This window comes from Pseudophryne corroboree, chromosome 6, assembly GCF_028390025.1.
Source record: "Pseudophryne corroboree isolate aPseCor3 chromosome 6, aPseCor3.hap2, whole genome shotgun sequence".
NCBI classification, from domain to species: domain Eukaryota; kingdom Metazoa; phylum Chordata; class Amphibia; order Anura; family Myobatrachidae; genus Pseudophryne; species Pseudophryne corroboree.
The window spans coordinates 208,230,045-208,256,139 of NC_086449.1; the positions used below are offsets into that span (position 1 = coordinate 208,230,045).

Below are 26,095 nucleotides of genomic sequence, written 5' to 3' on the forward strand. Positions count from 1 at the left end.
GCCCGATAATACGGCGTCTTCTTATGTTGAGAGGCGACCTGGGGTAAAAACGTGGATTTCCCAGCTGTTGCCGTGGCCACCAGGTCTGAAAGACCGACCCCAAATAACTCCTCCCCTTTATAAGGCAATACTTCCATATTCCGTTTGGAATCCGCATCACCTGACCACTGTCGTGTCCATAACCCTCTTCTGGCAGAAATGGACAACGCACTTACTCTTGATGCCAGTCGGCAAATATTCCGCTGTGCATCACGCATATATAGAAATGCATCTTTTAAATGCTCTATAGGCAATAATATACTGTCCCTATCTAGGGTATCAATATTTTCAGTCAGGGAATCCGACCACGCCAACCCAGCACTGCACATCCAGGCTGAGGCGATTGCTGGTCGCAGTATAACACCAGTATGTGTGTAAATACATTTTAGGATACCCTCCTGCTTTCTATCAGCAGGATCCTTAAGGGCGGCCATCTCAGGAGAGGGTAGAGCCCTTGTTTTGACAAGCGTGTGAGCGCTTTATCCACCCTAGGGGGTGTTTCCCAACGCACCCTAACCTCTGGCGGGAAAGGATATAATGCCAATAACTTTTTAGAAATTATCAGTTTTTATCGGGGGAAACCCACGCTTCATCACACACCTCATTTAATTTCTCAGATTCAGGAAAACTACAGGTAGTTTTTCCTCACCGAACATAATACCCCTTTTGGTGGTACTCGTATTATCAGAAATGTGTAAAACATTTTTCATTGCCTCAATCATGTAACGTGTGGCCCTACTGGAAGTCACATTTGTCTCTTCACCGTCGACACTGGAGTCAGTATCCGTGTCGGCGTCTGTATCTGCCATCTGAGGTAACGGGCGCTTTAGAGCCCCTGACGGCCTATGAGACATCTGGACAGGCACAAGCTGAGTAGCCGGCTGTCTCATGTCAACCACTGTCTTTTGTAAAGAGCTGACACTGTTAATTCCTTCCAACAGTTCACCCACTCAGGTGTCGACCCCCTAGGGGGTGACATCCCTATTACAGGCAATTTGCTCCGCCTCCACATCATTTTCCTCCTCATACATGGCGACACAAACGTACCGACACACAGCACACACACAGGGAATGCTCTGATAGAGGACAGGACCCCACTAGCCCTTTGGGGAGACAGAGGGAGAGTTTGCCAGCACACACCAGAGCGCTATATATATACAGGGATAACCTTATATAAGTGTTTTTCCCCTTATAGCTGCTGTATTGTTAATACTGCGCCTAATTAGTGCCCCCCTCTCTTTTTTAACCCTTTCTGTAGTGTAGTGACTGCAGGGGAGAGCCAGGGGAGCTTCCCTCCAACGGAGCTGTGAGGGAAAATGGCGCCAGTGTGCTGAGGAGATAGGCTCCGCCCCTTTTTCGCGGACTTTTCTCCTGCTTTTTTATGGATTCTGGCAGGGGTTAAAATTCATCCATATAGCCCTGGGGGCTATATGTGATGTATTTTCGCCAGCCAAGGTGTTTTTATTGCTGCTCAGGGCGCCCCCCCCTAGCGCCCTGCACCCTCAGTGACCGAAGTGTGCTGAGGAGCAATGGCGCACAGCTGCAGTGCTGTGCGCTACCTTGGTGAAGATAGGATGTCTTCTGCCGCCGATTTTCCGGACCTCTTCTTGCTTCTGGCTCTGTAAGGGGGCCGGCGGCGCGGCTCTGGGACCGGACTCCATGGCTGGGCCTGTGTTCGATCCCTCTGGAGCTAATGGTGTCCAGTAGCCTAAGAAGCCCAATCCACTCTGCACGCAGGTGAGTTCGCTTCTTCTCCCCTTAGTCCCTCGATGCAGTGAGCCTGTTACCAGCAGGTCTCACTGAAAATAAAAAACCTAAAACTAAACTTTTCACTAAGCAGCTCAGGAGAGCCACCTAGTGTGCACCCTTCTCGTTCGGGCACAAAAATCTAACTGAGGCTTGGAGGAGGGTCATAGGGGGAGGAGCCAGTGCACACCAGGTAGTCCTAAAGCTTTACTTTTGTGCCCAGTCTCCTGCGGAGCCGCTATTCCCCATGGTCCTTACGGAGTCCCCAGCATCCACTAGGACGTCAGAGAAAGTAACAGTATTAACTAAGGTCATATCACCCGAAAGACTTTCCTTAATTTGATTAGCCCAGAAATGAATTGCATGTGTAATCCAGCAACCTGCAATGACCGGCCTTTGAGCAACACCTGCAGCAGTGTAAATAGATTTCAGAGTGGTCTCAAGTTTCCTATCTGCCATGTCCTTTACCGTAAAGGAGCCCAGAGCAGGGAGAACCGCGTTTTTAGAAAGGCGAGAGACTGGGACGTCTACTGCTGGAGACTCCTCCCAGAATTTCCTGCCTTAAGGGGCAAAGGGGAATGTATGCAAAGACCATTTTGACATTGACATTTCTTATCTGGGGTCTTAAAGACTATTTTAAATAAGTCATCCAATTCCTTGGAATCAGGAAATGTGACTGTCCGTTTGTCTTGTGGGAGGAAAAAGGACTGCTGAGTAGTAGCATCCTCCAGGGGGAGCTTTAACACATCCCTTATAGCCAATATGAGGGGTTCAATACCCTGGGTAGGGGTGGAATCCCCACTTATGGGGTCCACATCATCCCCATCATCCTGTAAATCATCAGTATCTGATAGGAGTGCAGGTAGAGCACATGTTTGTGACCTTGTAGTAGACAGGGGGGATGTTTAGCAGCTAGACTTGCCACTGCTTGTTGCAGTTCCTGAGTCTTATTTGCATTGGCAGTAAGCTGAGATGACATATCAGACATCATATTTTTGATAGCCCCAACCAGGAGGGCTCTGGACGCTCCCCCACATTGTTATCAGCATTCAGAGATGGCTGACTACACTGCTCACATGATATTGAGCCAGATAAACTAGGAGAGAATCTAGCATTACATACTCTGCATGACTTCTGTTTTACCATTGTGAATCAGAAAAACAGGCATAATAAACATACAATACAACCCGATATTGATATATTGCAAGCTTGCCCTATTGCATGCGAGAGGAGACACAGAAGAGAGGACCCCAACACACCCAGCACTGCACAGCACTATTTAGGCTGTCAGCGTTTTTTGTGTGTAAACACAGTGAGACTGTAATATGATAAAATCCCTCAGAGGGATTGTTATTGTGCAGTAATATAGCGGCTCTCCCCCTCTACACCCGGTACCTGCGATACAGGGACTGTTTGGAGGAGCTGTGGAAGCTGCTGCTATGCAGAGGAAGGCGCCAAAATGCAGCCGAGCACGCTCTCATGTAGATCCGCCCACCGCCATGGCACCAGAGCTACTTCTGTATATTTATACTGGCCATGTCTCCCAATATGTAAAACCTCACATAAATGCTTGGTTTACTATATTTAGCCAATCTCACGCAGGGGCTATAGCAAGTACCCCCCAGGAGGGACCCATACGTCACACCCTCGCTTTCAGTCGCACAGTAAAAACAGGGGACCCCGCTAGTGGGGCCCCCGGTTGGTACTCACCACCGATGATCACCTTCAGGCAGCGTTAGGGGTGTGCGGCATGCTACGGCTGCGACAGCCAAGGCGCCATGCCCCGCTGAACAAACAGCCCCTCAGGACGGTGGTCCTGTAATGGGGAAGCGGCTCTGCACCTCAAGAGGCCGGTAACCGTCCCTCCCCCTAACTCCCATAATGCAGGTATGCTGTTGCCCAAACAGCATACCGAAATAAATAATACTTTTAAAAAGAAATTGAAGAAAAACTCTGGAGCTTGCAGAGTGTGCATCCTCTCCTGAGGGCACTTTTTTCTAAACTGACCTGTAGGAGGAGGCATAGAGGGGAGGAGCCAGCACACCCAGTTGAAGAAATTTAAAGTGCACTGGCTCCTTTGGACCAGTCTATACCCATTGTACTAATCTGTCCCCAATATCCCTTATGGAGGCTAGAGAAATACACTTGTGCTCCACATATTAAGCTAGTTTTTACTCCAGCACCTAGAATAATATACAAAATATGCAATATGCACATAAATGGATTATAGCCTTCAGTCACAGCATAAGTGGAGAATAAGGATCCACAGGCACAGTGTGGCACCCGTGGACATGGCAGTATACCAAGCTGCAAACTTAAGCATTATGCCAGACTTTGTCAGAAGGTTCTTGGTTTATGAAGGTATACAGTCAACTTTGTTGCGTGAGCGCAACAAAGCCCCTTGCTGGCTCGCTGTGCTTGCCACAGGTTATATTCCCACTCTATAGGTGTCGTGGACACCAAGAAGTGGGAATAGACCCTGTGGATTGGGATTTCGGCTGCCGGCATTTAGAGCACTCTGGATTCCAGCGTCTGCGTGGTGACCGCACAGATCCCGAGCACCAGTCACATGACTGCATCCCGTTCAAAAGTAACTACACACCACCCTATGCAATCCCACTCTCCAGTACTTAGGAGTCACATATAAATCAGCAGGTGCTGTAAAATGAAGGTGGGGCTTTCACAGGATGACCCCTAAAGATGTGCTATACTGAGGAGATACTTATAGGGTTGCTATGCCAAGGTAACACCTTTAAAAACAAATAAAAAGTAATTAAATATGGAATATGTCAGGAGCATGTCACATTTGACAAGTGAATAAACCACTTGTACACAGTGAAAGCATACATTTTTTTGTTGAGCTAAAACTCATAGAAATTGCAGTTACTGGCACACTTGAGCAGGGTCTTCTTACCGCTCTGTCGCTCTATTATTACCCAGTCTTGTTTTATTACTCCATTATGGTTTTGTTCCCAATTGCAATGGAGTACAGTATGCTGGCGCTATGTAGGTAAATGTTCATAAAATCGCAGAAATCTGTAGAAGCAAGAGTTTCACCTGGTAAGAATGAGCAGAAAGCAGCATGGAGAGAGCGAAGTGCCAGCTCTTGTAGAGGTAACACTGAATCAGCCGACAAACCAATGGACTTCACCTCGACTGGGAGATGGACGCTGAGTGGCCCAGAGGTAAAAGTAAGCAGCTTGGTTTCGGATATGGGAAGCGGGGAGCCACAGCTGTGAGGGATACAAGGAAGGAAACTGTTAGAATCACAAGGTGTCTGTTTACAGTAATTCACGGACTTGAAGCATCTACATTATGAAGCTAAATCCAGTCTTTAAAATATAAAAAAAGAAAAAAAGTAATGCAAAAAAAAAAAAAAAAAAAGTTGAAGTCAGCAGGTAGCCATTTCAATCCCTTGGATGCTGGCCAGACTATGAGCACTATTTTCCACTGCAGACAGACTCTGTACAGTTCTAAACAGGAAATCACTACTACGCTGAAGACACAATGCACAAAGGCACAGAGGAGTTATACAGATTTGCACTTGTACTGCGTTGTACGGCACGCCCGTAAAAATGGTATTTTGCTTTCAGATCACTTTCAATTTACTAGTTTTCTTGCATCTTGTATTCAGACTTATATTTATACTACTGCAGCACATCATTACTTTACCTTGGGACAAAGCTCTGCTTATACATTGGCTACAACTGTATCTAGAACGCAGGTCTGACCTTTACGCGAGGACAACAAATGTAAATCCCTCCGGATGGCGAATATGCACATACAATGTATCTACTTTATACTGCAAGAAGGAGGGCAAAGCAAAAACGTAAAAGTAGTTTGAAGTTGTCTCTCTTATAGGACAGTTATATGGTTTAGAAATGGGAGGGGCTTACCCACTACAGCCAATCACTTTGTTGTAGAGATAGGAAGGGAGGCCCTTCAACTGAAGATTGTTATCCACATAGACATACTGCAGCTCCCGTGATCTTCCCAAGTCTCAAAGTACAAAAAAGGAGACAATTATTTAAACATATACAATGCATACACTTGAAGCACATACTATACTAATCAACACACACACACACACACACACACACACACACACACTACATACATATATATATATATATATATATATATATATATATATATATATATATATATATATAGTAACACCGTAAGGGAACCGGACCCAGTTTCTTGGGGTAGATGGCAGCCGGCAGCAGCTGAGAAGTCATACAAGTCCAGTTTTTATGGTGCAACTGCCCACAACCAGAAAACAAAACAAACATCAAAAGAAAATACCTTGCCTGTCCGGCACTAACTAAACACAAGACGTTCCTAACTGTCTCTAAACAAAAAAACACAGCGTCCACAGCGAATAAACAACAGTTCCAATCCAGAATAAATTTTAATTACGATATATAACAAACTATTATCATGTAACTGAGGCATAGAACACATTAAAAGGATAAGTAGAAAGATTGATTAAGCAATTAAGACATACAGGAAGTAGGTCTGCCAAGCTAAGGGTATATAAACCCACCTGTCCAGCAATATGATACACTGCTGTTCAGGAGAGCCTGTCACTACCCAAAAGTAAGTTACTATGTTGCATTATGTATCCCATTGGCATGTCTGAAGGCTGAGCTATAGCTTAGATGTTTGTTCACAGTAACAGTTATCAGATGTTTGTTCATAGTAACCAATGTTTGTTAAAAATGTAACAAAGGTGATTGGAATGTTACAACAGAAATCACCATCATGTTTTTGTATTCAATGAAGTGAATGGAGAATCAAGTTCGGTTATATAAAAATAATGTTAAATACACAGTTTATTTTATACGGAGAAAAATGTTATAAGCCATTATTAATTGTTTTATAGGCCGGATCACTATAAATGTGTTTGTAGCTGATAGGGATTATAACAACGCAATCCCTCAGTCTGTACGTATATGAGGGTATGTATGAGAAGTTTTTTGCCCCTTCCCATCTGGAGAAATTTTCCAAATTTGCTATCACTATAGAGGAATTATTGTTCCTTAAAAGCTAATATTTACATTATAGGCTGGATCAATGGTGAACACTGGTGCATGCAGCGTGATCTTGTTTTGATTTTAATTTTTCGGTATGTATAAAAAAACAAAAACTTAAACACTATTTAAGGTTGTATATAATATATATTTGGATTATAACATTGATATAAGAAGTCATTTGGTTTATAGGAGCCCTATAATCAAATATTATGTATAGATATCTTTGATATAGGTCTTCCTCTTACAACACTCCATACATTGTTATTCAAAATAGTTTATTTCTATGGAGAAATTCAAGGTTAATATATCTGGTTTCCATTTTCTTACATATCCACTTTCCTCCCTCCTTCTATAGTAGTGGATTATTTATGGACTTTAATTATACAATGACCTAATTTATACCATGATATGGTTATTTCAGAATCTATTTGTGGAAACAACATTACCGTGTAAATCGGTTTCCTTTTCCTCATAACTCTTCCAATATTGATGGGTATGTATAAAAATACCATCTTAAGATTATGATCACGTGATAGATTATACAGAGGTCTCATTTAATTCATATGTATCATTTAGACATGAACCCCTGATGAAGTCCTTTGGGACGAAACGCGTCGGGTACGATCTTGTTGTGAGAACATCAAACATCCTGTATACAATACTATTGGATGGAATATATTGATATATCATGTCTTCAACAAAACAATTGGAAATTGTATTTTAATATGTATAATATGTAATTTTTATATCAATCTATGTTCACCGAATTTTAATGTGCATAGACAACATATGAATAAACTATTTGTTGTTCCATTATTCTGTGGTCATAATCTGGAAAAGTATCACACAGCTCCCTTTGACATCCCACACTTCTGTATTCCTTTATTTGTACTCTAGCTAACAGGGAGTACGTCATAAGGTTTGCAGCTTATTCATAGCGCATAATTGGGTCTACACCACATCCATATATATATATATATATATATATATATATATATATATATATATATATATATATATATATATATATATATATAGTAACACCGTAAGGGAACCGGACCCAGTTTCTTGGGGTAGATGGCAGCCGGCAGCAGCTGAGAAGTCATACAAGTCCAGTTTTTATGGTGCAACTGCCCACAACCAGAAAACAAAACAAACATCAAAAGAAAATACCTTGCCTGTCCGGCACTAACTAAACACAAGACGTTCCTAACTGTCTCTAAACAAAAAAACACAGAGTTTTCCAACCAACACTGTATGGCTCACTTGTGTAAGGAAGCGTATTTCTCTCACAGAGATCCTGCAGTCTTCCCAGGCAGTCTGCACACACTAATCAGGCTAGCAGCCCTATAACCCACTTACACAGCTGAAACCCTGATTAGACCTCTGTGAGGCCAAAGACCCAAACTGGGCCCAATGTCTGGAACTTGCCCTATCTCTCTTTCAGGGCCCTTATCCAGCATTTCCAATAAACTGAAAAGGTTCTGACAAAACAAAACATTTTCCTAATACATATAAGACAAGAACCTGGGACAAACATACCTGCCCTCAAACACTATTCCAGTGTTCTTGTCACAATATATATATATATATACATACATACACACACACACACACACACACACACACACGTTGTATATACACACACATACATCAGTGACTGCGCTAAACCAAAAAAAAAAAAAAAAAAAATACCCTCACCTTTTAAAAATTGGGGTCCTACCGGTCTTTTTCTGGGTCCCATTGGAATGAAGGTGCGTTTTAATCATAATCTTGTTTAGACACTACAAAAGTGTTGCAAGGTGGGGGGATGGGGTGACAATGCTGCTGGGCTGTGTAGCATGCAGGACACCCTGCACCAGAGGTGTAACTAGACATTTTGGTGCCCTTAGGCAGAAAGTGAATTGGTGTTCCACCTCCCATACTGTAAAGCATAGGCAGTGTGCGCCAGAGGCGCGGCTTCATGGGGATGGGACATGACCACATAATAGTGCTAATTCACATAACACCACACAGTAGTGCCGCTTATACACTTTGCGCCAGGCAGAGCACGTTATACACTTTGCTCCTGGTACAGCACGTTAAACACAATGCGCCCGGTAGAGCACGTTAAACACATTGCACCAGATAGAGCACATATAAACATTGCACCAGGTAGAGCACATATAAACACTGCACCAGGTACAGCGCGTTATACACATTGCACCAGGTAGAGCACATATAAACATTGCACCCGGTAGAGCACGTTATAAACATTGCACCAGGTAGAGCGCGTTATACACATTGCACCAGGTAGAGCGCGTTACACACATTGCACCAGGTACAGCACGTTATACACATGGCACCCGGTAGAGCGCGTTATACACATTTCACCAGGTAAAGCACATATAAACATTGCACCAGGTAGAGCGCGTTACACACATGGCACCAGGTACAGCGCGTTATACACATTGCACCCAATTGAAAACGTTATACACATTGCACCAGGTGACCATTTAGACACATTGTAGCCACCATCTCGGACCCCCAGTTGTCGTCCCCAGACACAGTGATCGTGGGTGTCAGTGGAGGGGGTGTCTACAGTGATTGCGGGTGTCAGCGGGGGAGGGTGGTGTACACAGTGATTGCGCGGGAAGGGGGTGCCCATAGTAATCGCATGTGTCAGTGGAGGGGGTGATCGCAGGTGTCAGCGAGGGAAGGGGGTGCCCAGGTCATCACGGGTATCAGTGGGGGTGCAGAGGGGAGGAGTGATGACTGACATGTAGTGCAGCAGCTCTGGTCCTCTTCCTGCTCTGGTGCTGCAGCAATGGCCACTGAGCCCAGTGTGACAGATGTAGGAGCACGCTCTAAACCATCCAGCACATATAAAAGTAACCAGCTCTCACCTCTCCCCCTGCACAACACACAAACAGCCACCGGCGCTCACTCCCCCCCTTCCTCGCAGCACATACCTAGGCACCAGCTCTCACCTCTCCCCTCCGCACAGCACACACACAGTCACCGGCGCTCACTCCCCCCCTTCCCCGCAGCACATACATAGGCACCAGCTCTCACCCCTGACTTCCCCTGCCGGAAGAGCACATATAGTCTACAGTGCCCGGCGCCCCCCCGGGACTCACCATTGTTGCATAGAAAGAGGGCGCTGGTGACACTGTGCTGGGGAAGCGGGGCCAGTCTCTGCCAATGTTGCAACACAGATACATGGTGCTGGCAGCGGAGCCTAGGATCAGCACGCAGCGAGAGGAGGATTCAAAGCCACAGCGCGCCGAACTGGCGGGCAATGAGAGGGAGACACCGCAGGGCAGGCTATGATTCGCTGGAGACTACAGGAGGTGACTGGCTGGGGAAGCAGCCAGTCACCTCCTGCGTACAGCTGATTGGCTAGGGCACTGACACATAGATCTAGAATGAGCGCGTCTTGTGGGACCCGCTCATCTTCTAAAAGTGGGTCCCAGGTGGCAGTTTTGGGGTAAAATACGCACTATAGCGCGTTTTTGCGATCACTGTACACAGTATAATACATATATTTTTAAACAATTGACAAAATGTAAAGTGAATTAACAGAAGAAAAATCTAAAAATCCATCAATATTTGGTGTGACCACATTTTGCCTTCAAAACAGCATCAATTCTTCTACGTACACTTGCACACAGATTTTGAAGGAACTCGGCAGGGAGGCTGTTCCAAACATCTTTGAGAACCAACCACAAATCTTCTGTGTATGTAGGCTTGCTCAAATCAGTCTGTCTCTTCATGTAATCCCTGACAGACTCGATGTTGAGATCAGGGCTCTGGGGGTGTCATCATTTCCAGGACTTCTTGTTCTTCTTTATACTGAAGGCAGTTCTTAATGACATTGGCTATGTGTTCGGCGTCTTTGTCCTGCTGCAGAATAACATTGGAGCCAATCATACGCATCCCTGAGGGTATTTCAAGATGGATAAGTACCACTTGGTCATAACCATCATAAAACAAGCTCAAACTACTTCTGGGAGCAACTTCAGCACAAGAGCGGTTTATTGGGAGCTCCTCTGATAAGGTTTCCATTGCTGAGCAGCTGTTCATTAGCCTCAGCTCACCATGCACAATCCCAGATGTAAACTGCAGTGGTGGAGAGCACACATACACTGGAATCCGTAGTAGTGGAAATGCGTCACCATCTTGGAGTCTGACAAATCTGGGTTTAGCAGATGCCAGGAGGCGGCCGCTTACATCCTGAATGCCTACTGAAAAAATTGCAGGAAGAAAAATGTTCTGGGGCGGAATTTTATGGTTTGCCTGGGCCCATTAGCTCCAGTAAAGGGAAATCTTAATGCAGCAGTATACAAAAAGTTTCTACAGAATGGTGTGCTTCCAACATTGTGACAACAGTTTGGGGAAGACAAACTTCGCTGTTATGAACCACAGGTAGTGGTTCATTTCTATTTTATGTTTATTTAGTTGTCTTGCATGCCAGGATTTCCCATTGCTCTGTTTTAGATTACTCTTGTCTGCTGCCGCTGGTGAGTCTGTGCAATTGCAGCTTGTTCCCATGTGTTCAGCCTCATCTGGCTGCTAATTGCATCTTGTCAGCTTGGAGTCCTGCAATAGGCCAGCTGCACTGGATTATTAATTAGGCCTCTCTGTTATATGCTGGCTGATTGCAGTTCGCAGATGCTGGTGATATTTCTGGGTTTTCAGTCTGCTTGAGTTCTGAGCTTGGTTCCTGCTAGTTCCTGAGCTTCCTGTTTGCTGTATCTGTTGCAGAGAGTGTTTCCAGTCCTGCTCTTTCCGGTCGTTCCTGTCCTCAGTGGTCCAGTACTCGGAAGTTGTCATCTGTTCCTGGAGTCCTGACCGAGCACCTTTAACATCCTGTGGTGTTCGTGAGTCGCGGCGTAGCCGTGTGTTGCGGCTTGACCGCTTACTATTTATTATTTGTTATATTGAGTCTCGGAGCTTTTGCGGAGGATTCCGCTCCCACAAATCCACTCTGGTATCCAGCGGTGCTGGGTAGGAGTAACGGATTAGTGGATTTTGGTTGTCCTTTTCCCTGGCGGTTTGTCCGCACATACTTCGGGTTTAAGTTTAGTTAGCTTGTAGCCCCTGGCCTGGTTGTTTAGTCAGAGGGCCCCTTGTTATCACCCTGTCTCGGATTTCCCTTTGTCTCCCATTAAGACCTGAGGGGGCATCGGAGTTGGGCAGACATAATCCGCCCTTCAAACGCGGCTGCCATGGGCTCAAGCAACCATAGTCTCGCAGGGGATTTCTGATAACACGGGCGAGACAACGGAGTTAGGGCGCCAGGGGCTATTCCCTTTCCATTCCCCTTTCCCAGCATTACGTCCTGGTGCTCTGGACTCGCTTCATAACATCTCCCTTGTTCTGAGCACCAGGAACCTAACATTATCACCAGCCATACCACAAAAAAAGAAATAAAACTTTTTTTTCTTTTTTGGCCCAGTCCAGTGTCTAGTCTAGAATCCAGTCCGGTGTTTAGAATCCAGTCCGGTGTTTAGAATCCAGTCCGGTGTTTAGAATCCAGTCCGGTGTTTAAAAAAAAAAAAAAGTCTTGTTTTGTTTAGCAAAATTTAGTCTTGCCTTGCCTTGTCTTGCCTTGCCTTGTCTTGCCTTGCCTTGTCTTGCCTTGTCTCGTCTAGTTTTAAATCCTCCTATGTCTACTATGCAAGCCCTGCAGGCATCTCTCGCAGCTCTGAACTCTGTATTCAGTGCTTTGAGACCAGAGCGACTAGAAGTTTTGCAGCAATCCCTAAAGCAACTGCAAAACCTTCTGACTAAAATCTTGCTCATTTTGCCAGAAGTCGTTGAGAGTACATCTATCTCTAAAGAGACTCTTGCTCACAGTATGGTGACAAGAGAATCCTCTGGTCTAATTGAAGAGAAAAGGTTTAAAAGTTTTCTGCGGCCCAGGCTCTCAGAAGAGGAGCGTCTGCGTCGCAGAAACTTAAACTTATGCCTATGTTGTGGGGGTTTAGGCCATTATCTGCAGACCTGTGAGTTGCGCAAGCCAAAGTGTGGTGACGAGTCTTGCCCTCTGGCCAAGTTGAGTCATGATACAAGACCTACTCCTGTCTCTACTGTGGCAGAGGCACTTGTCACACAACCCACACAAAAAAGCTCTCTGTCCTATAATTGGGGTCCTTGGGCAAGGGAGCCCCATTATAGATTCAGGAATCAAAAGAGAATGTTTCTCTCCTCTCTTGAGGTTCCTGTGGAAGCGGAGTTGCAAGTCCCTGGAGTGATGCCCGATGCCCAGGTTCCTGGAGTGGTGCCCGATGCCCAGGTTCCTGGAGCGGTGCCCGTAGCCCAGGGTCCTGGAGCGGTGCCCGTAGCCCAGAGTGCTGGAGCGGTACCCGATGCCCAGAGTGCTGGAGCGGTACCCGATGCCCAGAGTGCTGGAGCGGTACCCGATGCCCAGAGTGCTGGAGCGGTACCCGATGCCCAGAGTGCTGGAGCGGTACCCGATGCCCAGAGTGCTGGAGCGGTACCCGATGCCCAGAGTGCTGGAGCGGTACCCGATGCCCAGAGTGCTGGAGCGGTACCCGATGCCCAGAGTGCTGGAGCGGTACCCGATGCCCAGAGTGCTGGAGCGGTACCCGATGCCCAGAGTGCTGGAGCGGTACCCGATGCCCTAGCTTATAGAGGGACATCAAATATTATAGTTCAGGTGTCCATATCGGAAGGGGTCTCAGAAGCTGTTACCCCAGGTAGGGACTTGAAAAGTGCAACCCTAGAAAGGGTCTCTAAAACCATAGTTCTTGAGGGGAACTCGAGAAGCAAAACCCCAGAAGGGATCTTTGAAGTAATATCCCCAAGTGGGGTCTCGAGAGACGCAGCCCCAAAGAAGGGTCTAGAAGTCGCTTCCCCAGGAAAGAACTTAAGAAGCATAGCATTAGTGGAGGATCTGAACGTTATTGCTTCAGCAAAAGTCCCGGAAGTCATAGTCCCGGGAGAACTTTCGATAATTATCGACTCAGAGAGGGAGGCCGATGGCCCGATCCCAGTCAGGGAGGCCAACGGCCCGGTCCCAGTAAAAGAATCCGAGGTGCTGGCCCCAGCGGGGTTCTCGGAGGCCACTGCCCCAGCGGGGTTCTCGGAGGCCACTGCCCCAGCGGGGTTCTCGGAGGCCACTGCCCCAGCGGGGTTCCCGGAGGCCACTGCCCCAGCGGGGTTCCCGGAGGCCACTGCCCCAGCGGGGTTCCCGGAGGCCACTGCCCCAGCGGGGTTCCCGGAGGCCACTGCCCCAGCGGGGTCCCCGGAGGCCACTGCCCCAGCGGGGTTCCCGGAAGTCACTGCCCCGGGTGGGGTTCAGAAAGTCACTGCCCCGGGTGGGGTTCAGAAAGTCACTGCCCCGGGTGGGGTTCAGAAAGTCACTGCCCCGGGTGGGGTTCAGAAAGTCACTGCCCCGGGTGGGGTTCAGAAAGTCTCAGCCCCGGGTGGGGTTCAGAGAGTCTCAGCCTCGAGTAAGGTCAATAGTGACCAGGTCCTAGCAAAGCACTACAGTCAGTCAGATGAGAAGGAAACAGATCCTGACTCTGATATCTCAACATCCATAACCTTTGATGGGGACTTCGCCCAATTTCTGGCGCTTTTCAAACACTATTACACTATTATGTTGTCTAGACCATTTCTGGGCATCACTTCAGAAAACCTTGGGCTCTATCTGATTTATTCTTTTAGAGGAGAGCCTTCTGAGTGGGCAACCAGCCTAATGAAAGCTGAAGATCCCATTCTTCAGGATCCCCTAGCATTCTGTGATGCAATTGTTAAAAGATACGGTTCCAAAGAAATTGGTTCAGGTTCCTCTAAGTCACCCGTCTTGTCTGCTGAGAGTCCACCAAATACTGTAAACTCTGCACAAGAGTCCCAGCCCGATGTTTTGACTGCAGGATGTGCTTTTTTGACTTCTTCTTCTAATAATAGTACTTTACCAGAAAGTTCAGCTCCCAAGGGTAAGAAACCTGTCTCTGATTTGAACGCAGCCTTGCTGGGTGGTACCATCAGTTCAGACAATGTTTGGGGAATTACCTTGGTCAGACCTAAAGAGCTTTGTAAAAAGAAGAAGAAAAAGAAATAATTTTTTGACTCTTGCCTTGATTTAAAAAAAAATAAAAAAAAATAAAAAAAAAATTTTTTTTTTCTCTCCTTGTCTTGTGTCCTGTGGCCACCGTTAGGGGGAGGGCACTGTTACAAGTTGTTGCTACAGCTTGTTTTTGTTTTCTTGTCTGTTAGACCAGTGTGTCAGGTTTTTTTTTTTTTTTGTATCCCTTGTTCTGGATAGTCTGAATTTTGGGGTGTTTTGACCCCTCCTCAAGGGGGGGGGTAATGTTATGAGCCACGGCTGTGGCTCATTCCTGTTTTGCATTTTTGTTATGTATTTTTTGTTATACTTCTGTTTATTTTCCCCGTGGGTGTCATGGGGTGCTCGGAGCTCACCCTTAAGGAGGGGATACTGTTATGAACCACAGGTAGTGGTTCATTTCTATTTTATGTTTATTTAGTTGTCTTGCATGCCAGGATTTCCCATTGCTCTGTTTTAGATTACTCTTGTCTGCTGCCGCTGGTGAGTCTGTGCAATTGCAGCTTGTTCCCATGTGTTCAGCCTCATCTGGCTGCTAATTGCATCTTGTCAGCTTGGAGTCCTGCAATAGGCCAGCTGCACTGGATTATTAATTAGGCCTCTCTGTTATATGCTGGCTGATTGCAGTTCGCAGATGCTGGTGATATTTCTGGGTTTTCAGTCTGCTTGAGTTCTGAGCTTGGTTCCTGCTAGTTCCTGAGCTTCCTGTTTGCTGTATCTGTTGCAGAGAGTGTTTCCAGTCCTGCTCTTTCCGGTCGTTCCTGTCCTCAGTGGTCCAGTACTCGGAAGTTGTCATCTGTTCCTGGAGTCCTGACCGAGCACCTTTAACATCCTGTGGTGTTCGTGAGTCGCGGCGTAGCCGTGTGTTGCGGCTTGACCGCTTACTATTTATTATTTGTTATATTGAGTCTCGGAGCTTTTGCGGAGGATTCCGCTCCCACAAATCCACTCTGGTATCCAGCGGTGCTGGGTAGGAGTAACGGATTAGTGGATTTTGGTTGTCCTTTTCCCTGGCGGTTTGTCCGCACATACTTCGGGTTTAAGTTTAGTTAGCTTGTAGCCCCTGGCCTGGTTGTTTAGTCAGAGGGCCCCTTGTTATCACCCTGTCTCGGATTTCCCTTTGTCTCCCATTAAGACCTGAGGGGGCATCGGAGTTGGGCAGACATAATCCGCCCTTCAAACGCGGCTGCCATGGGCTCAAGCAACCATAGTCTCGCAGGGGATTTCTGATAACACGGGCGAGACAACGGAGTTAGGGCGCCAGGGGCTATTCCCTTTCCATTCCCCTTTCCCAGCATTACGTCCTGGTGCTCTGGACTCGCTTCATAACATCTCCCTTGTTCTGAGCACCAGGAACCTAACATTCGCTTGGTGTTTCAGGCACCAAACGAGGTACATAAACCATGGTTTGCAGAGTTCAGTGTAGAAGAACTTGAAGTGTAGAAGTCTGGAATGGACAGAGCACGGACCTCCAAGCCCATCAAACGATTCTGAGATGAAATGGAACGCCTAATCCAAGCCATTCATCAGCCAGTATTACTAATACTGCTGTGCCTGTAGTGGCGTCACTGGGGTCAGTGTCACCAAGTGTACCAAAAAGAACCAGTGTGTCTGAAAAGGGGCATGGCCTTCTGTTGAAGGGGACAGGCACTGCGTGATAACTAGTGATGAGCGGGTTCTGTTCCTCGGAAACCGAACCCCCCCGAACTTCACCCATTTTACATGGGTCCGAGGCATACTCGGATTCTCCCGTATGGCTCGGTTAACCCGAGCGTGCCCGAACGTCATCATCCCGCGGTCGGATTCTCGTGAGATTCGTATTCTATATAAGGAGCCGCGCGTCGCCGCCATTTTCACTCGTGCATTGGAAATGTTAGGGAGAGGACGTGGCTGGCGTCCTCTCCGTTTATTAATGTTGCTGCAAATATTTGTGCTTATTGCTTAATTGTGGGGACTGGGGAGCAGCTGTATTATATAGGAGGAGTACAGTGCAGAGTTTTGCTGATCAGTGACCACCAGTTTTATCCGTTCTCTGCCTGAAAAACGCTCCATATCTGTGCTCAGTGTGCTGCATATATCTGTGCTCACACTGCTTTATAGTGGGGACTGGGGACCACCAGTATTATATAGGAGGAGTACAGTGCAGAGTTTTGCTGACCAGTGACCACCAGTATACGTTGTCTGCCTGAAAAACGCTCCATATCTGTGCTCAGTGTGCTGCATATATCTGTGCTCACACTGCTTTATTGTGGGGACTGGGGACTAGCAGGATTATATAGGAGGAGTACAGTGCAGAGTTTTGCTGACAGTGACCACCAGTATATATAGCAGTACGGTAGGCCACTGCTCTACCTACCTCTGTGTCATCAAGTATACTATCCATCTAGATTCTATACCTGTGGTGCATTTTAGTTTTGCAGTTTGCTGACAGGGACCACCAGTATATATAGCAGTACGGTACGGAAGGCCACTGCTCTACCTACCTGTGTGTCATCAAGTATACTATCCATCTAGATTCTATACCTGTGGTGCATTTTTGTTTTGCAGTTTGCTGACAGTGACCACCAGTATATATAGCAGTACGGTACAGTAGGCCACTGCTCTACCTACCTCTGTGTCGTCAAGTATACTATCCATCCATACCTGTGGTGCATTTCAGTTGTGCGCAGTATATATAGTAGTAGGCCATTGCTATTGATACTGGCATATAATTCCACACATTAAAAAATGGAGAACAAAAACGTGGAGGTTAAAATAGGGAAAGATCAAGATCCACTTCCACCTCGAGCTGATGCTGCTGCCACTAGTCATGGCCGAGACGATGAAATGCCATCAACGTCGTCTGCCAAGGCCGATGCCCAATGTCATAGTAGAGAGCATGTAAAATCCAAAAAACAAAAAGTTCAGTAAAATGACCCAAAAATCAAAATTGAAAGCGTCTGATGAGAAGCGTAAACTTGCCAATATGCCATTTACGACACAGAGTGGCAAGGAACGGCTGAGGCCCTGGCCTATGTTCATGGCTAGTGGTTCAGATTCACATGAGGATGGAAGCACTCATCCTCTCGCTAGAAAAATGAAAAGACTTAAGCTGGCAAAAGCACAGCAAAGAACTGTGCGTTCTTCTAAATCACAAATCCCCAAGGAGAGTCCAATGGTGTCGGTTGCGATGCCTGACCTTCCCAACACTGGACGGGAAGAGCTTGCGCCTTCCACCATTTGCACGCCCCCTCAAGTGCTGGAAGGAGCACCCGCAGCCCAGTTCCTGATAGTCAAATTGAAGATGTCACTGTTGAAGTACACCAGGATGAGGATATGGGTGTTGCTGGCGCTGGGGAGGAAATTGACAAGGAGGATTCTGATGGTGAGGTAGTTTGTTTAAGTCAGGCACCCGGGGAGACACCTGTTGTCCGTGGGACGAATATGGCCATTGACATGCCAGGTCAAAACACAAAAAAAAAAAAAAATCAGCTCTTCGGTGTGGAATTATTTCAACACAAATGCGGACAACAGGTGTCAAGCCGTGTGTTGCCTTTGTCAAGCTGTAATAAAGTAGGGGTAAGGACGTTAACCACCTAGGAGCATCCTCCCTTATACGTCACCTGGACCGCATTCATCAGAAGTCAGTGACAAGTTCAAAAACTTTGGATGACAGCGGAAGCAGTCCACTGACCACTAAATCCCTTCCTCTTGTAACCAAGCTCCTGCAAACCACACCACCAACTCCCTCAGTGTCAATGTCCACCTTACACAGGAAAGCCAGTAGTCCTGCAGCCCATGTCACTGGCAAGTCTGACGAGTCCTCTCCTGCCTGGGATTCCTCCGATGCATCCTTGAGTGTAACGCCTACTGCTGCTGGCGCTGCTGTTGTTGCTGCTGGGAGTCGATCGTTATCCCAGAGGGGAAGTCGGAAGACCACTTGTACTACTTCCAGTAAGCAATTGACTGTCCAACAGTCCTTTGCGAGGAAGATGAAATATCACAGCAGTCATCCTGCTGCAAAGCGGATAACTCAGGTCTTGTCAGCCTGGGTGGTGAGAAACGTGTGTCCGGTATCCACCGTTAATTCACAGGCAACTAGAGACTTGATTGAGGTACTGTGTCCACGGTACCAAATACCATCTAGGTTCCATTTCTCTAGGCAGGCGATACCGAAAATGTACACAGACGTCAGAAAAAGAGTCACCAGTGTCCTAAAAAATGCAGTTGTACCCAATGTTCACTTAACCACGTACATGTGGACAAGTGGAGGAGGGCAGACTCAGGACTATATGACTGACAGCCCACTGGGTAGATGTATTGCCTCCCGCAGCAAGAACAGCAGCGGCGGCACCAGTAGCAGCATCTCGCAAACGCCAACTCGTTCCTAGGCAGGCTACGCTTTGCATCACCGCTTTCCATAAGAGGCACACAGCTGACAACCTCTTACGGAAACTGAGGAACATCATCGCAGAATGGCTTACCCCAATTGGACTCTCCTGGTAATTTGTGACATCGGACAACGCCACCAATATTGTGCCTGAATTACATCTGGGCAAATTCCAGCACGTCCCATGTTTTGCACAGATATTGCATTTGGTGGTGCAGAATTATTTAAAAAACGACAGGGGCGTGCAAGAGATGCTGTCGGTGGCCCGAAGAATTGCGGGCCACTTTCGGCATTCAGCCACCGTGTGCCGAAGACTGGAGCACTAGCAAATAGTCCTGAACCTGCCCTGCCATCATCTGAAGCAAGAGGTGGTAACGAGGTGGAATTCAACCCTCTATATGCTTCAGAGGATGGAGGAGCAGCAAAAGGCCATTCAAGCCTATACATCTGCCCACGATATAGGCAAAGGAGGGGGAATGCACCTGACTCAAGCACAGTGGAAAATTATTTCAACGTTGTGCAAGGTTCTGCAACCCTTTGAACTTGCCACACGTGAAGTCAGTTCAGACACTGCCAGCCTGAGTCAGGTCATTCCCCTCATTAGGCTTTTGCAGAAGAAGCTGGAGACATTGAAGGAGGAGCTAAAACAGAGCGATTCCGATAGGCATGTGGGACTTGTGGATGGAGCCCTTAATTTGCTTAACCAGGATTCACGGGTGGTCAATCTGTTGAAATCAGAGCACTACATTTTGGCCACCGTGCTCGATCCTAGATTTAAAACCTACGTTGTATCTCTCTTTCCAGCAGACACAAGTCTGCAGAGGTTCAAAGACCTGCTGGTGAGAAAATTGGCAAGTCAAGCGGAACGTGACCCGTCAATAGCTCCTCCTTCACATTCTCCTGCAACTGAGGGTGTGAGGAAAAGGCTAAGAATTCCGAGCCCACCCGCTGGCGGTGATGCAGAGCAGTCTGGAGCGAGTGCTGACATCTGGTCCGGACTGAAGGACCTGCCAACGATTACTGACATGTCGGAGGATTATATGAGTGACCGCATCCAAGTAGGCACGTCAGACAGTCCGTACGTATACTGGCAGGAAAAAGAGGCAATTTGGAGGCCCTTGCACAAACTGGCTTTATTCTACCTAAGTTGCCCTCCCTCCAGTGTGTACTCCGAAAGAGTGTTTAGTGCAGCCGCTCACCTTGTCAGCAATCGGCGTACGAGGTTACTTCCAGAAAATGTGGAGAAGATGATGTTCATCAAAATGAATTATAATCAATTCCTCCGTGGAGACATTCACCAGCAATTGCCTCCAGAAAGTACACAGGGATCTGAGATGGTGGATTCCAGTGGGGACGAATTAATAATCTGTGAGGAGGGGGATGTACACAGTGAAAGGGGTGAGGAATCGAAGGATGATGATGAGGTGGACATCTTGCCTCTGTAGAGCCAGTTTGTGCAAGGAGAGATTGATTGCTTCTTTTTTGGTGGGGGCCCAAACCAACCAGTCATTTCAGTCACAGTCGTGTGGCAGACCCTGTCGCTGAAATGATGGGTTCGTTAAAGTGTGCATGTCCTGTTTATACAACATAAGGGTGGGTGGGAGGGCCCAAGGACAATTCCATCTTGCACCTCTTTTTTCTTTCATTTTTCTTTGCATCATGTGCTGTTTGGGGACAATTTTTTTGAAGTGCCATACTGTCTGACACTGCAGTGCCACTCCTAGATGGGCCAGGTGTTTGTGTCGGCCACTTGTGTCGCTTAGCTTAGTCACACAGCGACCTTGGTGCGCCTCTTTTTTTCTTTGCATCATGTGCTGTTTGGGGACTATTTTTTTTGAAGTGCCATCCTGCCTGACACTGCAGTGCCACTCCTAGATGGGCCAGGTGTTTGTGTCGGCCACTTGTGTCGCTTAGCTTAGCCATCCAGCGACCTCGGTGCAAATTTTAGGACTAAAAATAATATTGTGTGGTGTTCAGAATAGACTGAAAATGAGTGGAAATTATGGTTATTGAGGTTAATAACACTATGGGATCAAAATGACCCCCAAATTCTATGATTTAAGGTGTTTTTGAGGGGGTTTTTTGTAAAAAAAAACACCCGAATCCAAAACACACCTGAATCTGACAAAAAAATTTCAGGGAGGTTTTGGCAAAACGCGTCCGAATCCAAAACACGGCCGCGGAACAGAGTCCAAAACCCGAAAAATTTCCGGTGCACATCTCTAGTGATAACATCACAGTGCAACATCCTGCTTCCGGTCAGTAGTGTAGGTGTAATGTTATATCGATTTTTTTTCTTCTCTACACAAAAATACATACATGTATCCACATCTAAAAATCTCCACTCAACTGTGCACACTTAAGTTAGAATGGGGAAGGGGGTCATGTAATTTCTGCCTGTGTTCAAAAGAGAAGGGAGTAATGAAGGGGGAAGGGGGGGGGGGGGGGGGGGAGTTTTTCCTTTAATATAATAGGGTATTAATAGAGGTTTTGACCTCTCCTAATTATTATGATTAAAGGTTGAATTGTTTACATTCCTGCATTTCATGTCTAACTATTGCTGATCCAAGAGTTCAAAGACTCTCTGCCAGGCAGAATATTAAAGTCCTTTTATTGTACTTCAAACCCTTCTGGGAATCTGTTCTGTGCATCCACTACCTCAAGGCTAAAGGGCAGAAAGGTTCACTTCCTACCCAGCTGCATTAAGGGACATGCAGAATGGACCTGCTCACCCTAGCCTTTCAACAGTCATAATATAATAAAGTTTAACCAGTGCTTGTATTTCACAGCTCATGGAGAAGTGTTCCTTGCTCTTGCAGCACGCTGCTGTCACTCTGCTGGCCCCTTGGCTGTAGCCCAACACATTATTTTTTATCACTGCAGCTCAGATGTTGGCAGCTGTAGCTCTATTGTATGTAGAGCAAGGCTTTGGATTTACACAGAGCTGTGGACTAGTCTAGTGGAGATGGCCGAACTTACACAATATCCAAATATGGGAAGGGAACGTCTGTTAACTGTGCAGAATGGAAACAACTAAATGATGTTTGTACAGAGCACCTTGCCAAAAGCACTTCGATATGGTACAATAGATCTTTCAGGAAGGTGAAGGGAGCGATAAAGATTACTCATGCATTAACTCCTTCACTTCAGGGTCCAGAGAGCCACATTAGGGCAGCAAAGGGGCATAACATATAGAAACATTCACTTTTTTTTTTTTTTGTTTAAATAGAAATTCTCCATCATACTGAAATGTCATTATTAATCAGGCTGCAATAGTAGAAAAAAAATGTACAAAGAATATGTAATTATCTGGTGCTCCCATACTCAGAGCTGCCAAATATGTGCACTTTGCTTACAGTATATCTTACTACAGCCAGTCACAGAGCCAAAGCTGGTGAGAACCTTAGAAGACTACTCCCCCTACAGGCAATTGCCAGCACTATTTGAGGCATACATGGAAGTTACTAATGGATTAAGTTTACATGAATCCATTCTATTAAATTTTTCTTTGCAACCACAGATCGGTCTATCACTATTCAGTTGCACAACTTTCCGTTAAAGGGGCTATTTATTAAAGTATATTTGCAGGGTACCCCCAAATATTATGGATCCTACTGTGTAAGATGAGCATCTCTGCTGCAGTCACTCTACTTTCGACAACAGCAGCAGCCATCATAGGTTTTTATGGGAGCTGCTATGCTGATAGATTTACAGTACCAAGCATGGCCCCTGGCCGCTAATTAAATCTGCATATGAAGATGTTGTTAGTCTATAGTAGCCTATGGGTAACCTTTCGCTGATTTTCCAGGTTTTATCATCGTCTTGCACTACCGCAGCTGTGGCGCAATGCGACCACTTTACTTCTCACGGATCGCCAGGACCTGTCTCAGGTACCCTGTAATGGAGCATCTGAGCAGATTCCTTATAGCCATGAATTGTGGCAATAAGGAATCTTTATTATTGGGGGCAGACCACAAAAACTAAAAAATATGCCCCTAAATAATGAGTACTGCAATCAAGGAGTCACAAACCAAAACATATGAATCTCCATCATGTGTTATGTGTGAATGGAGTCATTGAGAAGAGTGGGTGGAAACTATCTATACTGCAGGATTCCCCACTGTAGTGCCAACAAGCACTGGCTGGCACATCCTAGTGCTGGCAGAGGCAATTTCAGTGGATCCCATGCTTTTTATCACTAGCTGCACTAGTGCGGACTACACTTGGAGGGATAAACCTGCCACAAGCACGCCACATTAGACCAAGCTGAAAGTGTTGTGTGTGTTTTAAATCCAACACACATTGCTCGCAATCTGGCAAATCAACAGTAAAATGTAGCGCTTTGGTAATTTGCAGTCTATCACAATCCCCTGAAGTCTGATCTGCTTATAAAAAGGTTTCCAGCATGGCCATAGATCTATTTCCATTACCTGGGTTACTTTGGAGGGTAACTACATATATACATATATACATACATACATACAATTGCTACAATTTTCATTCCATAAGGCAACTTTCCTCCTAATTTGCTGCAGCAGGCAGTCATGAAAAGGATTTCAGTCTCTCCCCAGTATACTCACCCAAAGGCAGAGATGCCAAGCGATTGCCAGCCATAGACAGCTCATTGAGACTGGCTAACTGACAGAGGTGGCGGGGAATGCTGCACAGAAAGTTCCGATCCACTGTCAGATACTGCAATGACTGGCACAGGTGCAGCTTCTCCGGCAAACTGACCAGATGATTTGTGGAAAGGTCTAATGTCTGGAGTTCCTTCAGCTTTCCAATTTCTAGAAACAAAAAGAGCAAGTGTCAGTGTCCTTCTAATGAGAAAGCCATACACCTAAAGACACTCATCTGTCAGTTACAGAGGATGGAAAATGCATTTGGAATCGGTCTTCCATAAAGAGGACGTCATCTGATCAGTTACCTTCAGCTGCACGTTTTAGGGAATCTCACAGACCAAGCAATGCAGTAGAGGAATTATATACAATATTGGAACATTTGGAATAGAGTCCCTATATCATTGATGCAATAAGTTAAAAACAAACAAAAAAAAAATAGGATTTTGGTACTTACCGATAAATCCTTTTCTCCTAGTCCGTAGAGGATGCTGGGGACTCCAAAAGGACCATTGGGTACAGACGGGATCCGCAGGAGCTTGGGCACACTAAAAAGACTTATCTGGGTGTGAACTGGCTCCTCCCTCTATGTCCCTCCTCCAGACCTCAGTTATAGGAACTGTGCCCAGGAGAGACGGACATTTCAAGAAAAAGATTTTTGTTTAAACGAAGGGCTACAAACCGACCGGCCCACACCACAAACATACCGTACAACCGGAGTAACTTTAAACAGATAACAGTATGCATTAACACCAGCAACAAGCTGAAACAAAATAATACACAACCAACACTGCAAGTAATAGTCCGCACCGGGACGGACGCCCAGCATCCTCTACGGACTAGGAGAAAAGGATTTATCGGTAAGTACCAAAATCCTATTTTCTCTTACGTCCTAGAGGATGCTGGGGACTCCAAAAGGACCATGGGGATTATACCAAAGCTCCAGAACGGGCGGGAGAGTGCGGACGACTCTGCAGCACCGACTGAGCAAACGCCAGGTCCTCATCGGCCAGGGTATTAAACTTATAGAACTTAGCAAACGTGTTAGAACCCGACCAAGTAGCTGCTCGGCAAAGTTGTAACGCCGAAACGCCTCGGACAGCCGCCCAAGATGAGCCCACTTTCCTGGTAGAATGGGCTTTCACAGACTTCGGCACCGGTAGTCCGACCGAAGAATGAGCCTGCTGGATCGTACTACAAATCCAGCGTGCAATAGCCTGTTTTGAAGCAGGATGACCAATCCTGTTGGCAGCATACAAGACAAACAACGCCTCAGTCTTCCTAGCAACAGCTGTCCTAGTGACGTAGATCTTCAACGCTCTTACAACATCCAGAGATTTTGGAATCGCCACCGCTTCCGTAGCCACCAGAACCACAATAGGTTGGTTAATGTGAAATGAAGAAACCACCTTCGGCAGAAATTGTTGACGAGTCCTCAATTCCGCCCTATCCGAATGAAAAATCAAGTACGGGCTCTTATGAGAAAAAGCCGCCAACTTTGACACCCGCCTGGCAGACGCCAGCGCCAAAAGCATAACTACCTTCCAAGTGGAAACTTAAACTCAACCTTACGCAAAGGTTCAAACCAGGAAGACATGAGAAACTGTAAGACCACATCAAGGTCCCATGGAGCTACAGGAGGCACAAACGGAGGATTGATATGCATTACTCCTTTCACAAAAGTCTGAACCTCTGGGAGGGCAGCTAACTCTTTTTGAAAGAAAATAGACAAAGCCGAAAATCTGCACTTTGATGGAACCCAATTTTAGGCCTGCATCTACCCCCGCTTGTAAAAAGTGGAGAAAGCGACCCAAGTGAAAATCTTCCGCAGGAGCCATTTTAGACTCACACCAGGAAACATACTTTCTCCAAATACGGTGATAATGTTTCGCCGTAACCTCCTTCCTAGCCTTAATGAGAGTTGGAATGACCTCCCTGGGAATACCCTTACGAGCTAAGATCTGGCGCTCAACCTCCATGCCGTCAAACGCAGCCGCAGTAAGTCTGGAAACACGCATGGCCCCTGCAACAACAGATCCTCTCTTAGAGGAAGCGCTAACGGATCTTCCACCAGTAAGTCCTGAAGATCCGGGTACCAGGCCCTTCTTGGCCAGTCCGGAACGACGAGAATCGCCTGAACCTTTGCTCGTTGAATGATCCCCAGTACCTTTGGAATGAGAGGAAGTGGAGGGAACACATACACCAA

The 26,095-nt window shown here is 46.4% G+C and overlaps 1 protein-coding gene across 3 annotated transcripts in view; it reads right to left on the reverse strand.

The window, feature by feature from the left end:
* LRRC28 (leucine rich repeat containing 28) overlaps positions 1 to 26,095 on the reverse strand; it is a 130,173-nt gene that overhangs the window by 20,570 nt on the left and 83,508 nt on the right. For all 3 annotated transcript variants that reach the window (XM_063925708.1, XM_063925709.1, XM_063925710.1), the window contains exons 6-8: positions 23,851 to 24,057; positions 5,682 to 5,784; positions 4,843 to 5,018 (exon numbers count right to left, since the gene is read on the reverse strand). In XM_063925708.1, the coding sequence (XP_063781778.1) occupies positions 4,843 to 5,018; positions 5,682 to 5,784; positions 23,851 to 24,057 (486 nt within the window). The remainder of the gene's footprint in view (positions 1 to 4,842; positions 5,019 to 5,681; positions 5,785 to 23,850; positions 24,058 to 26,095) is intronic.